The following is a 14,615-nucleotide window of genomic DNA, read 5'->3' as shown; positions in this document are numbered from 1 at the left end:
GAAAATTACTGTAGTAACTTAAAAAAAAGGTGCGCCACAATGGGGGTTAGGATAGGGATCACATGTTAAATATGTAAATTTCAACTTGCAATATTTCAAAATTTAGCACCGCAAGAAGGGTTTTAAAAAATTCCTACACATAAAGGGCACTCATAAGTATGTGTATTCAAAATTTGGAAAATATTAGAAGAAAAGTGTTTTTGGTGGGAACGTCCTTAAATTCGTTCGCGTCTCGGTGATGTTTTTTGCGAAGCGTTGAGTCTCCTTCAAAGTTTTAGGAGTTGAAAATAATGGGGTGGATTTTTATCGCGAGAGAAATACCGGCAGAATTAGGGAATAAGAAATTATCGTAAAAAAAGTTGAACGCGGCGGTATAAAAATGGAGGTGTATAGGAAAGTAGGGTGAGATTCTCCATTGGAAGCAACATTTTCATCGTTTTTTATTTCGTTTTTAATCGGAAAACTTGTATGATGGCGGAAAAAAAAAATGGATAAAAAAATCGTTGTGAAAAGATATGACTTTTATACGCATTTTGAAAGGGCAATCTCGAAAATGGAAGGTTTTCCATTTACATAATACGAGGAAGATGTCACTTTTTGTAAAAAAATTGTCATCATTCAGTTCCATATAATGATACAAACTTGGATTTGAAATCGTATTGCAGAGAATGAAACTCTCTACAAATATGTCCAATGAATGAAATCCGTAATTAAAACAGTTCAAAATTTGTAAGACTCGACTCGGAAGACAATGTTGTGTGAAAATTCATCTTCAAACGTCTTTAGTGGCTGAATTATTGGCTTTAGAATAAAAATGCAAATGATAAATCTACCACAAATATTACTGTAGATTAAAGTCTGCAGTTCCAATGGTTTACAAGATATGAGTCTTTGAAATTAATTCTAGGTGAAAATTAATTTTTTGAATCTCATTAGTGGTCAAGTCATTGACTTTTTAAGGAAAAATCAGATCACAAATTTGTACGCGATTCAATTATTTACAAAATGCCTGTAGAATTAAATCGGTATCATTAATTGCGGCCTAGTGACGGCAATTTCAAAAGAAAAAGAAAAAAATGTATCTTTCCAAAGTTATTTAACTCTTTGAGTCACGCGTTATCGTGCCGAGTCAATTTTTATAACAATATAGTATTACTTGGTTTTTGGGGTCGCTGATTACGAATATGAAATGAAACTTAAAAAATTCAAGATGGTGGATCCAACATGGAGGACGAAAATTTCAAATTTGATTGAATATGGTCAATAAACTCTATTCAGAGGTTTTTGAAGTCACTGGTTACGAATCTGTGATCAGATTTTGGAAATTCAAGATTGTGGGTTCAATATGGTAGGTGAAAAATTTTAGTTTGACCGAATACGGTTGAAAACTCTATGCAGGGTTTTTCAGGGTCGCTGATTGGATTCGGCGTACTAAATTTTCAAAATTTAACTTCAGATTCGTAACCAGTGCCCCCAAAAACTCCTATATAGGGTTTTTTTTCCGGATTTGATCGAATTTGAAATATTCGTACGCCATATTGGATCCGCCATCTTGAATTTCTAAAATCCGATTTCAGATTTGTAATCAGCGACCCCAAAAACTTATAATTTGAGGAAAACATGTAAATGCGTAGAGGAGTAACTTTTTCGGAAATAAATGGTTCCTTCAATTTTCACGATCTTTTCAATCAATTTTTTTCCAATGATAATAACTTGCATTATATCGCAATAATTACTCTCGAGTATCGAACATCTATTAGTATACCATTAGAAATAGTAAAAAAAAAACCGCAAAGAAATGTGTTTAAAAGTTCTCCGAATATCCGAAAAATTGATGTAAAATAGGTGGTAAGAATACTTACCACTGTGACTCGATGGGTTAAATGGGAAAACTTCGAGTTCAAAGATCGACCTTTTAAAATTGGATTTGATACATACCCTCGGGGGGTTGTCTTTTTTGCCATGTACTACAAGTTTTACGGAAGGGATCGTACGGAAAATTGTTCCTCCCAAAGAAAGTACCTACCTCGTTTGAAACGCGGAGTAGATATATTTTTTTTCAATATGGAGGAAAAACTCACCAGATATATCGGATGGACTTCATCTTGAGGGCGGTCGAATTTTCTTTGCACTTGTAGGCCAAAACTTGCTTCACACTGCTCACGTCCACCGTTGGAAATCTCGAAGTCACATACGCTGGAATTAAGCAATAAACAAGAGTCGTAAAAAACAATAATCTTCCCCTCTCAGGAACGTCCATAATCTTCCGGATCTTTCATTCCATGATTAAAACGTTTGCAGATTTATCGAATGATAACCCGGTTTCTGGTTTGGGGGAGAAAAATGGGGGAGATAATTACATCGGCCCACAAAAAAAAAAGTGGTCTGTACATTTCAACAGACCCACCTACCTTTATGTATTTTGACGCGCCGAATCCGAATCTGAGGTCCGTTTGGTCCGTACACCCTCAAAATTTTGAGAAAAGTGCAAAAAACCGTAAAAAATGGAAAAAAACTGCAGTTTTGGTGATAAAAAAAATTTCTAAATACAAATCATATAAGTTTTAAATGTGATTCGATCCGCTGAGTATAAATCTGAAGTTTATTTTGCCTGTAGGCCCTTAAAAATATAAGTAAATCGCAAAGAATCCCTAAAAATTGCTATAAATTGTATTTACAGTAATAAAAAAATTTATTAAACATGATTAAATTTATTTCTCACATATCGTGATGCACTAAATCCAAATAAAAAATCTGTTAACGTGAATCAGTCAGAAATTTACCAAAAATCGTTCAAAAAAGCATAGAAAGATAAGGTAAGGAACGAGCTTTATCGATATCAAGGGAAGTGGAATGTCAACGTGATGGCAGATTTTTGCTGGACGCTGAAGAGAGAAGTAACGAAGGACAATAAAAAACGAAATAGAAACCGTTGCGAAGGTCATTCGAAGGCAAAAGAGTTCGACGCAAACAAAGAACAGCTTGAAATCGATAAAGCTCGTTCCTTACCTTATCTTTCTATGCTTTTTTGAACGATTTTTGGTAAATTTCTGACTGATTCACATTTGACAGATATTTTATTTGGATTTAGTGCATCACAATATGCGAGAAATAAATTTAGTCATGTTTAATCAATTTTTTTATAACTGTAAATACAATTTATAGCAATTTTTAGGGATTTTTTGCAAATTATTTATATTTTTAAGGGCCTACAGGCAAAATAAACTTCAGATTTATACTCAGCGGATCGAATCACATGTAAAACTTACATGATTTATATTTAGAAAATTTTTTTATCGCCAAAACTGCAGTTTTTTCCATTTTTTACGGTTTTTTGCACTTTTCTGAAAATTTTGAGGGTGTACGGACTAAACCGACCTCAGATTAGGATTCAGCGCGTCAAAACACGTAAAGGTAGGTGGATCTGTTCAAATGTACACACCACTTTTTTTCTTTTTTTTTTTTGGGCCGGTGTTATTACTCCGGAAAAATCGAACGTTCATTTCACACTTTTCCGTGCACAAGAAAAAATAAACACATTATTTTCATCCCTTTCACATAATATGCAGAACTGAAAACGTGAAAAAAAACCTGTTTTTTGGCAGTTTCGGAGAATCTACCTCGATATGGATTTCACATGTAGAAGGATCCGATTTTCTTGCACAAAAACTTACCAACGTGTTTTCCGTAAGCAATACTCAGAAAGACAATCTGCTCGAGTACGAGCCTATTAGAAAATCCGCTAGCTCGCCTAATCCAAGTAAACGATTAGAACAATAGGTTCGTAATAAATGAAAAATTTTTGTTCCAAAGAAGTCGAGAAAGTTTGAGGATTTGCATAGCTCAGTGTACACTGTAACATCCAAATTTGATTCGTCGTGAATATCGAATTATTTCGCAACGGCCTTTGTACACAATACCAATTGTACGAATATCGGTGGAGGTTTTAGGTACTTTTATTTACCGAAAAACGAACGTGAGTGAGAGTAAAGCGGAAGGTCTGATCTGTGAAGCGAGCCGGTTATTCGCGAGTGAATTTTACGGAAAATTCGGAGCCACGTTTGTGTCTCGGCTGCTACGCCGTAGCGAAAAATCGACTCAGCCTGCTACGGTAACGTAAATCCTCTTTCGGCTGGAATAGAATTTGAAATGGAAATTGAAATATATACAGAACTCAGACCCGCTGCTCGTGACAACGAAAACGCCCCGTTTTCTTCTCTCCACACGCTTTTCTGCCCGCGCGAACAACCAATAAGCAACAATAACTCTGCGAATATTTGGGTTCCAAGATCCGGAAGCTGAAAGCTCTCTGTAGTCAGCCAATTTTTCGCAGTTTATTTAGTAAATTTTTTTTACTTCGCGTGTTTCGCCTGCCGCCCGGAGGAAATAAAGCCGTTTTTTATCTCACCAGTATTTTATCACCTATAATCGAGGACTCGAAGTAAGAACTCCCTGAAACCTAATATTACACTCACGAACTGCTCAAACGACGCTTGTCGTACGATTTGTCATCTTTTTAGTTATCCTTGGAATGATTTTGGCACGATGAAACTTTTCGTGTTACTACGATATTTGAAAATATTAGGATTTCTACGATTTTAAAAGAGACATTGCGATATCAGACATTTAAAAATGTCTACGTAATTATTTTACCGAAAGGAATTTTTTTTTCATCGATCTAAAGGCTTTCGAGAGTCCGAATTCGATGTTTCTCATGTTTTACAAGTTCTGCTAAAATATTTCACGATCCTGAAGACTTTTGCATTGTCACTAATTTTCCATTTTCATGCTACTCAAAAATTCACACAAATCATGGTTGAACGTGTCTACGGAATTCCTTGAGATTTTGCACACTGCGGTGAAAATCAGTGTTGTACGTTATCTAGATAATTTTATATTATAGTCATATCGAATAAAGTCACTTCATCTTTCATTTTACAGAGATACTGGGAGTTAAGTTTACCTTCCGTCTTCATCTGTATAATTCAGCTGTTCATTTCAATCTTTGTTTACGGTACAGAGATAAAATGGACTGTTTACTCAAACATTGTTAACGATACCATTCGGAATAGAGACTCCGATGTAATTTTGCGAAGTTAAATGATTCACTAAAAAAATCTTCCTGATAAAAGTTCTTCGCAATCAGCTTTCACTTGGAAAAAAGATGTTTCGGGTGGCGAAATATATATTTCGATGCTCTTAACTAATTCTTACGTAAACTTGCCACGTCTTTAGTTGTTTCAAAAAATTAATACTATCTACATAGTTAACCCTACTAAATCACTCGTAACTCAATAAAAAATTATTCGCACCCGCATTTGATCAAAACAGTTATTTTTCTTCGACGTATTAAGAATTTCCCGTTTTTATTATTATTATCTTTCAGATTATCCACGATGAAAATGAGGATAACCTCGTCTTTTACAGAGATAACCGCATGATGAACTATCTTTCATTTCGTCTGGATGAATTTGTGCAACTATTTTTCTTCGGCGTATTAAGAATTTCCCGTTAATGTATTTATCTTTTTGATTTCCCATATTGAAAATGAGGATAACCTCGTCTTTTACAGAGATAACCGCATGATAAACTATCTTTCATATTGCCTAGATGAGTATCTCATCCTCGTCTAGACAATACGGTACTCATCATCTTGTACAACGCTGAAGTGAAAATTCCTCGCATACGTTAAAACTTGAAGGTTTTCCGGAATTTCGACCGCTATGACGACTCTTTCGGGAACTGCGAAAGGTCGGCAGGTAGCTCACCAGGGACAATTTGAAATTTAAGACAGGTGGAAAGTGGAGTCGCGATAACCGCTGATTGCCCTTTCTCGCGGGAAACAAAGCAGCTGTGTTTCTGCGTGAACCGGAGCCGGAAAAAGTTGACCCACTTATGTCTGGCAGTGTCACCGAGAAATAGATCGCCGTTCCCGGGCAGTGCTGTCAAGGGTGCAGAAGTTCCATCCACATTTTTTTCCCTTGAGCAATGAAAGGTTATCTCATCCACAATTTTGACGCGCGCCAGGGGCGTAAAAAAAGGGAAAAAGGGTTGCGCGTATAAAAACTGGATTGCTGGTGCCATGAATTTTTTGAACGCACATTTTTTCGTTGCACACGTCGACCAAGATTGAAAATTGATTGGCAGTAAACTCATCTCGAAATTGATTTAATTCAATGTGGAGAAATTTTTAACTTCCCACAGAACCGGGCAATAATCTGCGAGAATAAAATACTTCGTGTATACGGTGAATTTATTTCAAGAGATACGCGAATATCGGTTGAAAAATATGGACGTAAGTAATTTGATTCAAACTGTTCAAAAGGCAACGACAAAAAGAAAAAAAGGTAAGCGGAAGAAGGAAAATTGTCAGCGCGTGAGGATTTCAAGATCCATGTTCAAATCCCGACGAAGCTGATTTCTTTGCGCAAATTTTTTTCGACTTTCTTATTGCGAACTGATTTTCTCATATTTCGCAAACTGGGTGCACGCCCTTATTTGTTTCAGTATCCAATGTTTTCATTTTTAAACAAACAATGTACGAATTTAATTGAAATCAATTATGATTGGGAGTGATCTCGCCAATCGTACGGTAACTGTGAAGATAACCTTTCTTTCGAGTCTGAAATTTTGCAATTTGCAATTTTTTGTGATGGTGAAAATGGTGAAGGTTAAGGCCAGGTCGAAATTGCGTAGAATGCCCCTTATTCTTTGGCGATAATTTTATTTGAACCAATTGGCAGACGCGTTGCAATAACTATTCAGCTTTTTGTCAGAATGCGATAAAATCCGATCTGAACTTAGAATTTCGAAATTCAAATTCGCGAACCCAAAATAACGTTAATCAAGTCTTAAAATTGATGCGCGAAAATGGGTATACGAGGATTTTGACGGTTGCGGGTTTCGAATCAGAAATCCAAATTACCAAATTCGAAATGGTGAATCCAATATGGTAACGATCGATGTTATTTTGAAACCTATCCAAGCCGAATAAAAATCACCATACACGTAGGATTTTAGAGTCGATCATTTTGAATCGGAAGTCAAAGTTTTAAAATCCAAAATCGAAATAACCCTACGTGTTACAGCAAAATTTATGATCCGTAGGTCTAATACTCTCCTTTTTAATCCATGTAAAACAAATTTATAGCGGAATATGGAAAAAATGAATGCAAAGATAATTTATTTTTCGACTCTTCTTTTGTCTTTTCTTTTAAAAAGGGGGCGACGAATGCAGGAAAATACGTTCGTACCGTAGTTATTTTCCGAAAAATCAAATTTTCATAGTATTGGAAAGAAAAAAAAAAAACCCACTAAAATGCCTTTATATACTAAAAAACTTGTTCCCGTTGATCTTCAAATTGAAGTTGAAAAATTTTTAAATCAACAATCGACGAATACCGTCCATGCGAAATTTTCGGTTGGCTGCTATAACGGGAAAATCATGTTAAAGTCAGTCCTTAAAAAGACGGAGTTACGAAGGGTTCTGGAACCTCTTAAAGTCCGAGGGATTCGAGCAAACGCTGCTCTGCGAGTGGAAAGGTACTGATTGACAAAGCGTCGTTACACAGTCTCGCAAAAACGAAGCAAAGCACGATATTCATTACGCGAAATTCTTGGAGAAGCTGAAGAGAAGCGAATCGGTTGCTCATCCGTCGAGTTCTCAGCATTGTTTTGTCAATTTTAGGGACAATGAAAATATGAGTGAATTTGAAACGTTACGCAAGCGTTGTAACAAGCTTAAATACCTATTTCAAGACAGACAATCACGGGTGAATTGATTTTACGGTAACGATAACTGGAAGTAGGAGCCGTTAACGAGATTTACAATTCCGAGATACGGATTTTCCTGTCGACCTTTCACGAACGAGAAGAAATGAAATTTATCGTCATGTTCAAGTGGCAAAATGTTAATATTTTTCAACTTATACAGCAGTATATTCAATAATCAATTGATCTGCTTTTATAGACGGTCGTTTTGAAGTCACGAATATTAAAACTTCTTTTTAATATTTAAAAAATTCTCTGGTTAAGAATGTCAATTTTTAATCCGATTCATTCCAAGACTGGTTCCAAAATGGAGCAATCCGATGGAAAAAAAAGAAAAAAACTTCAGCACCTGGTGAATCCTGAATTTACAAAAATAAATGCTAGTTGTGAGCATTCGAGAATTTTTTAAGAAATTTTTAAATCTTTTCGATTTTACGATAACTAACACGTTCGAAGTGAATAAAAAGTGAAATTGATATTACATAATTTTTTTTTGAAATATAGTATTGTAAAATAGTGTCAGACGAGATGTTGATTTTCACTGAAAGTTGGCGAAAAAAATAATTCCCACTTTTGTCGCAGGTAATGACGGGATATTCTGAGTACGGTGTAATTAATTATTTTCGAATATAAAGTGGATCAAACAAGGAAACTTTTTACCCCCAATTGAACGTAAATTTGAGCATTCTGAAATAAAACAGATAATTGTATACAAAATCGTTAATTTATATTTTTTCTATCCTCTTCATTTTCTTAAAACTTCGATTCCGCACAAATATGAGAGTAAAAATTCAGAACCCATTCAACTTGAGCCAGAATTACCCATATTGAGGTATAATTTTTAAATAAAAAATAAAACTCCCGACCTCAGACGGTAATGATGCACAGAATAAAGACATGTAAAAGAACGTCGATTTTTTTTCAATTATTTAACATTCTTCATTCTCGTTATCAGCGGTATTCTTGTGTTAATTTTTTAACACTTGCATACGTTCGAAAAGCAAAGAACTTCTCATTACCCGGGTGATTAATCGTATTGTATTCTGAAAACGTTTAATGAAATCCGAATCAAGAGAACGAAGAAATTCTGAAATAAGTCGTATAATCGTTCGAAAAATGTGTCGGAGTGAATAAATTTTGCATTAATTGTCCGCAAGTCAGTTACAATTTTTTGCGAGAATTTTAAACGTTATTAAAAATAAAACGTTACGAATAATCATTTGCATACCCGAGTTGATTAAGAACAAAAAAGACAGGTGCAAAAAGTGCTGTTTCCTCGATTTTCACCGACTTCAAGGGATTCGACTTCGTTCAATCCTTCAACGAAAAGTTCAGAATACTCTCGTTGCTCTGTTTAGTCAGTATTCAATTTTAATCCCTATTCTCATCAGCACGTAACTGTCAACAACGGCGTTAAGTTTTTCACATCAAATTCAAGTGAAAAAGGTAAGTAAAACAAAAGGAAATTGAGATTGATATTTATACGGGGTTTGCTTCGTTTTCGTTGTATTTATGTAAATATAAGAACACAGCTGTTTATTTCAGGTAGTCAGAAGCCAGTGACTAAGTGGCGAGAACTTGAGCTGATAAAAGCTGGCTGATGCGAAATTTGAGATAACGAGGGAGGGGTTTTAATTAATGATTACGCCGTTATTATTTTCAAGATAATTATCTCGACGGTTGATTTAAACAAGTGAAAATTTTCCAACAGAGTTATTAATTCGCGTGAAGTTACTAGAGCTTTCAAACGGAATTTGGATGATAAGTCACCTGTGCAAAATCAAGAATCGCGAAACCTTCGGCTCTTGCGGTATTATTAAATTTTTTTTTTTCAAATCTCATTTCTTATTGCTTGATTATGCCATGAATGAAAGATTGTTCGTACTGTGCATTCATTGCCCGGGATTCTATATCAGTTCAAAATATCTGTAATTTTTAATAATTTCATTACGAGATGGACGGATTTTTCGAATTATTACATTCGTAAGCTGCAAAGATCTTTTTAGAAATGCAAAGTTTGGAAATATTGGAGTTATAAACAAATGCGTGGGTATCGATAATTCGTTTCAAATCTCTTTAAAATGGTTGAAAATTTAGCAGATCCGTTCGATTTCACTCTACGACTCAGAAGACTATTTTCTACAAACATCATGGGAGCATTGTCAGATATTCAATTTTATAATATTTCGCCGATACTGATTATGATATAAGGTTGTAAAAAAAGGTAGGGTGAAATCAAACGAATGTGCTAGATTTTAAAGCATTTTCAACCGATTTAAAAAGAAATGAAATTATCGGTGTCTAAATTTGGTTTATAATTCCGGTGTTTTGTATTCTCGCAATTCGTATTCGTAATGCGATCTTCGTATTTTTTATCTGATAAATACTTGCACAACTATTACGTAACACAATTTATACGAAGTATCGATTTTTAGTGCCTTTACCGGGGCAGATTTCACTGAACATTCGAAATCTCTGCACTGCGGAAAACAGTAAAAGAGCAGAAAAAAAACTTATCGACGCGAAATTTTTTCGGTAATTTGATTCAGAAGCGAGGTTTTATTTAATATAATCGACTTGGTTTTACTGGCGTAAAAGTAATTAGAATCGGTTTCGGAACCGGTGACGTCTATTGTATAGTAATGATTTTTTTTTTCCAACACCTGCTTGGAAAGTTCGATTTTCGAAGATTGTGGAGTGTGCGTAAAGTGCCTTATTTTTTAACAGTGCGGTAATAAAGCGTTGGCGCATGCGCATAAGGGTGTGAATACAAACATTTTGTAAATTGGCGTGATCTAGCCTGCAAAATCTGTTCCCACGTATAGAAATGAGAAATAATTAATCTTATCAATAATTAAGAATTTTTCAGACATTAACAGAACTAAATATATCATCACATATTTCATCAGAATCCTCTTTATTTTTCATGCAAAATTTTAGCTTCCATTGGAAATTGTATGAGAAACAAGCTTGATTTTTTTCAATTTATGTGACGATTTCATTCAAATATTTATACTAATAAAAAAACGGGTTTGATTTCGAGGGAAGTGTAATCGATACGGTATAATTATACATATTTTGAAATGCGTTTTCTATTAATTTCGAAATGAGCCCCATCCTGTACGATAAATTGGTCCAGAGATATTAGCGTTTAAAAATCATCGTGCGCGGGTGCTGGACGATTAAAAAAATTTTTTTTCTAATTGTAATCCACCCCGTTTAGCCCCAAAAATACTACCACTGAAATTCCAATAAAATTTAGAGTAATCTTTCCAGTCACGCACAATGTATATTAGGATGGTCCTTAAAAAGGTCATTTTTGAATTTCAACTATGTCAACTCCCGAATCAACTCCAAATGATTCAAAAGAAAATTTGGATTTTTTTAAGATTTTCATCTCCACTCTAACCCGTGCCGCTAGAGTTGATTTTTCCGTTTAACAGGAAATCTGCCAAACAGATGACAACGAAATTTGATAAAGCGAGCTTTCTTGGGTGGCTCATTGGGAATCTGAACTCGAAATTTCAAAATTCAAAAGTCAATCATCATCAAGACATCCCAAAAGTCAGTCGGTATTGCCATATTGAAACCGTTATTTTTAATTTTGAAATTGCGAGTCCAGATTCGTAATCAACGACTAAAAAAAACCTCCCTATATCAAATTTCATCGAAATTCATTGGGCAGATTTATCGTTCCCTTGAAAAGGGTTGAATGGGAAAATCAACTCTGGCCGCACGGGTTAGAATTGAGATAAAAATCTGAAAAAATTAAAAAATTATGTTTCAACTATTTGGAGCCGATTTGGGGGGTGAAACATTCGAAATCCAAAAGTGATCTTTTCAAGAATCATCATTAACCAACTTTTATAAAATTTGAAATCCTGACCATTTCAAGAGTGTCCGGTTTGATGTAAATTGACTCACATGTGATTAAATGACATTATATAAAATCATTGAATGACTCTCCTGTCAAGTTGTAGATTTTTAATAGTCAATGACGATCTTGTTATCATAATAAAGCAACGAATCCGATAGAAATCAAAAAGAAAATTTGATAAAACAATCTCTATGATCGTATGGAAGACCGATGAAAGTTTAGGCATTTTTCGGTGAAAATTACAGGTTACGAAGAACGTTCAGAAGCAAAGAATTCCGAACTTTCCGTGACGTTTTCCCTTAGGCGAAACTGCCTACTTTCGTCTGGTGGCCAATTTCCTTTTAATCCTGACTCGGTTCCTTGACAATGTTGTACAAGGAACCCAGAGAATATAGTCCAGGCTGAAATAACAGCCAATAGAATCGTGACTGGTTGGGATTAGGTTGACGAGGGCGTTTCGGTCCTTCAGCTTCGTTTTCCACGGTCAACGGGAATTCTACCGTGATCTTTGCAGACCGACCGAATGTCAGATACCGCACGAGCGAAAGATAAATAGAGTTTTGTCTAATTTGCGAAAATTTTCCGCCATTTTGTAAAAGTTCACATGAAGATAACCATTTTTAAAATCGATGAAACATTTTTGTAAAATCAGGGACTCGAAAACACGTCTTTTCGTCATGATTCAAAAATGGGATGAAAATGCTGAATGTTGTTATTTTCTTGAATTTTTTTATGAATATATATAATATATATATATATATATTAGAGGATCTTCGCTTTGCACGCCAACCACCCCATTTCGACTTCAGTGAGGTGGGAGTTAAAAAGTCCAGTAGATTATTATTATTATTGTCATTATTATTATTATTCCTGGATTTTTGACCCGTCAACAGCGGTGGTGGCGGCGAGATATGATTATATTTTGGTAATATAGAACACATACATACGTAGGTGTGGATGTCTGATCTTTCCCAAAATTCTCTAGCTTTTACCCGTAATTTACCTAACCCTAAGTGCGCGTGCGTGTGTGTTCGGGTGTCTTCGTGTGTGTTCGGGTGTCTTCGGGTGTGTTCGGGTGACTTCGGGTGTATTCGGGTGACTTCGGGTGTGTTCGGGTGTCTTCGGGTGTGTCCGGATGACTTCGGGTGTATTCGGGTGTCTTCGGGTGTGTCCGGGTGACTTCGGGTGTATTCGGGTGACTTCGTGTGTGTTCGGGTGTCTTCTGGTTTGTATGTAGGTGCTTGTGCGAGGAGTGGGTCAGGTTTTATATGACAAGGTTCTTGAATTTCTGACACGGTGCGGCGGCGAGATATCTTTATGATATAGAGAGATATACTCGTACATATACAGCGTAAAGTTAAAGAGGAAACAAGAGCTGAGACGGGTGGAAGGGGGGCGGAGTGTAGACGGTAAAGGGTTAGATTGTTTGCAGGTATGAGAATATATATATATACATATGCGTATATTGTTACAAAGGGTGAAATGGCCCGTTCTGATCCCCTTCTTAATGATCTAGTAGTCATCATAGATAAAAGACATGTAAGAGCTTTTGTATGTTATAAAATCAATAAGGTTGCTGCGTCAACCAACATTATTGTAAACTCAGTCTTGTTTCGGACGTTAAATTGAAAGGACGTATCGCTATTAAGCGTATTTTTCCACCTTTTAATTTTTGCCTGATCTGTTCACTTCGTTATTGCTCGACGAACTCGATTTATTTGCGCAACACCCAAAAGTGTTACAATACATTAGGGTGATCCTTAAAATGGTCATTTTTGAATTTTGACTGTCTTATCCCCCAAATCGGCGCCAAAGGATTCAAAAATAATTCTCTAATTTTAAAATTTTATTACCTCAACTCTAACCCCTCCGGCCAACAGGATGGATCTTCCCATTTAAAATACACGTGTTCCGAATACATTCTCAACATGTATTTTATTGCAGGAATAAGAATGTCCAAAAAAATCTGTAACTGCGAGGTTTCAGTGAGTATTAATGCTACTATCTGAGAAAAAATTCACATCATCGTACATCATCAGGTAATCTAGATGCGTTGCACACCCTCGAAACGTGACGTTTTTTCTTATTTAGACGAAGTGCAATTTGTGTATATTGCTTGGTACGATAATGTGAATTTTTTCTCAGATAGTAATACTAATGCCCACTAAAACCTCGCAGTTACAAATATTTGTCAACACTATTACTCTTACGATATATTAAATGAGAAAAGCCATCCTATAGGCGGGAGGGGTTAGAGTTGACGTAAAATACAGTCGATATTAAACTAACCTTTTTAAGGACCAACCTAATATATATAGGATAATGGGTTGAACCCCTGCTTCCTGGATGGATGTATATATACATTAGGGTAAAGGGTTAAGTCTTTAAAGGTAAAAGGGTATATATGTAGGATAAAGGGTTAAATCTATATGGGTATTAGGGTATACATGTAGGGTAAGGGGTTCAATCTGTATAAGGGTATATATATAGGGTCAAGGGTCAAATGGGGGGGTTTCCTTGGATCCTTGACACGGTGCGACGGCGAGATATTTTTATAATATGGATATAGAGGAGTGTTCAAGCCGGTATTATCGGGTGTTTTCATTTAAACACCTTCAGTTAAGAATCTACAAAAAAAATCACGCATACCGTTAGCAGCTAATTGTAAGTTGGAAGCAAGTTTAAGAGGGGCAAAGTTTTGTCCGAGTCAACTCTAGCTAAATGTAAACTACCTCACGCAACACAGAGAATGGATTTGTTGAATTACCAAATATTGCGGTCGAATACGGCGAAGATGTGTTTTGTTGATTTAAATAAATTTGGTTCCACTTGATAACACAAATTATTCTTCCTAGCACTTTTTTATTGAATCGAACAAGATTTCGTAGGATCGAAAAAACATTCCATTCACGTAATTATTTTTTTTTCGCATAAAAGCTCGCCTGTGAACCCTAGCGAGTGATTTTAT

General features: G+C 35.6%; 1 protein-coding gene across 1 annotated transcript in view; it reads right to left on the bottom strand.

Annotated features, from left to right (window-relative positions):
* The window catches only part of LOC107226692 (protein abrupt), a 164,805-nt gene that overhangs the window by 79,535 nt on the left and 70,655 nt on the right, over window positions 1-14,615 (bottom strand). Inside the window, exon 8 of the mRNA XM_046742044.1 lies at window positions 2,082-2,196. Coding sequence (XP_046598000.1) covers window positions 2,082-2,196 — 115 coding nt within the window. The remainder of the gene's footprint in view (window positions 1-2,081; window positions 2,197-14,615) is intronic.

This window comes from Neodiprion lecontei, chromosome 5 (assembly GCF_021901455.1).
Source record: "Neodiprion lecontei isolate iyNeoLeco1 chromosome 5, iyNeoLeco1.1, whole genome shotgun sequence".
NCBI classification, from domain to species: Eukaryota; Metazoa; Arthropoda; class Insecta; order Hymenoptera; family Diprionidae; genus Neodiprion; species Neodiprion lecontei.
This window is presented reverse-complemented; position numbering and strand designations above follow the sequence as displayed.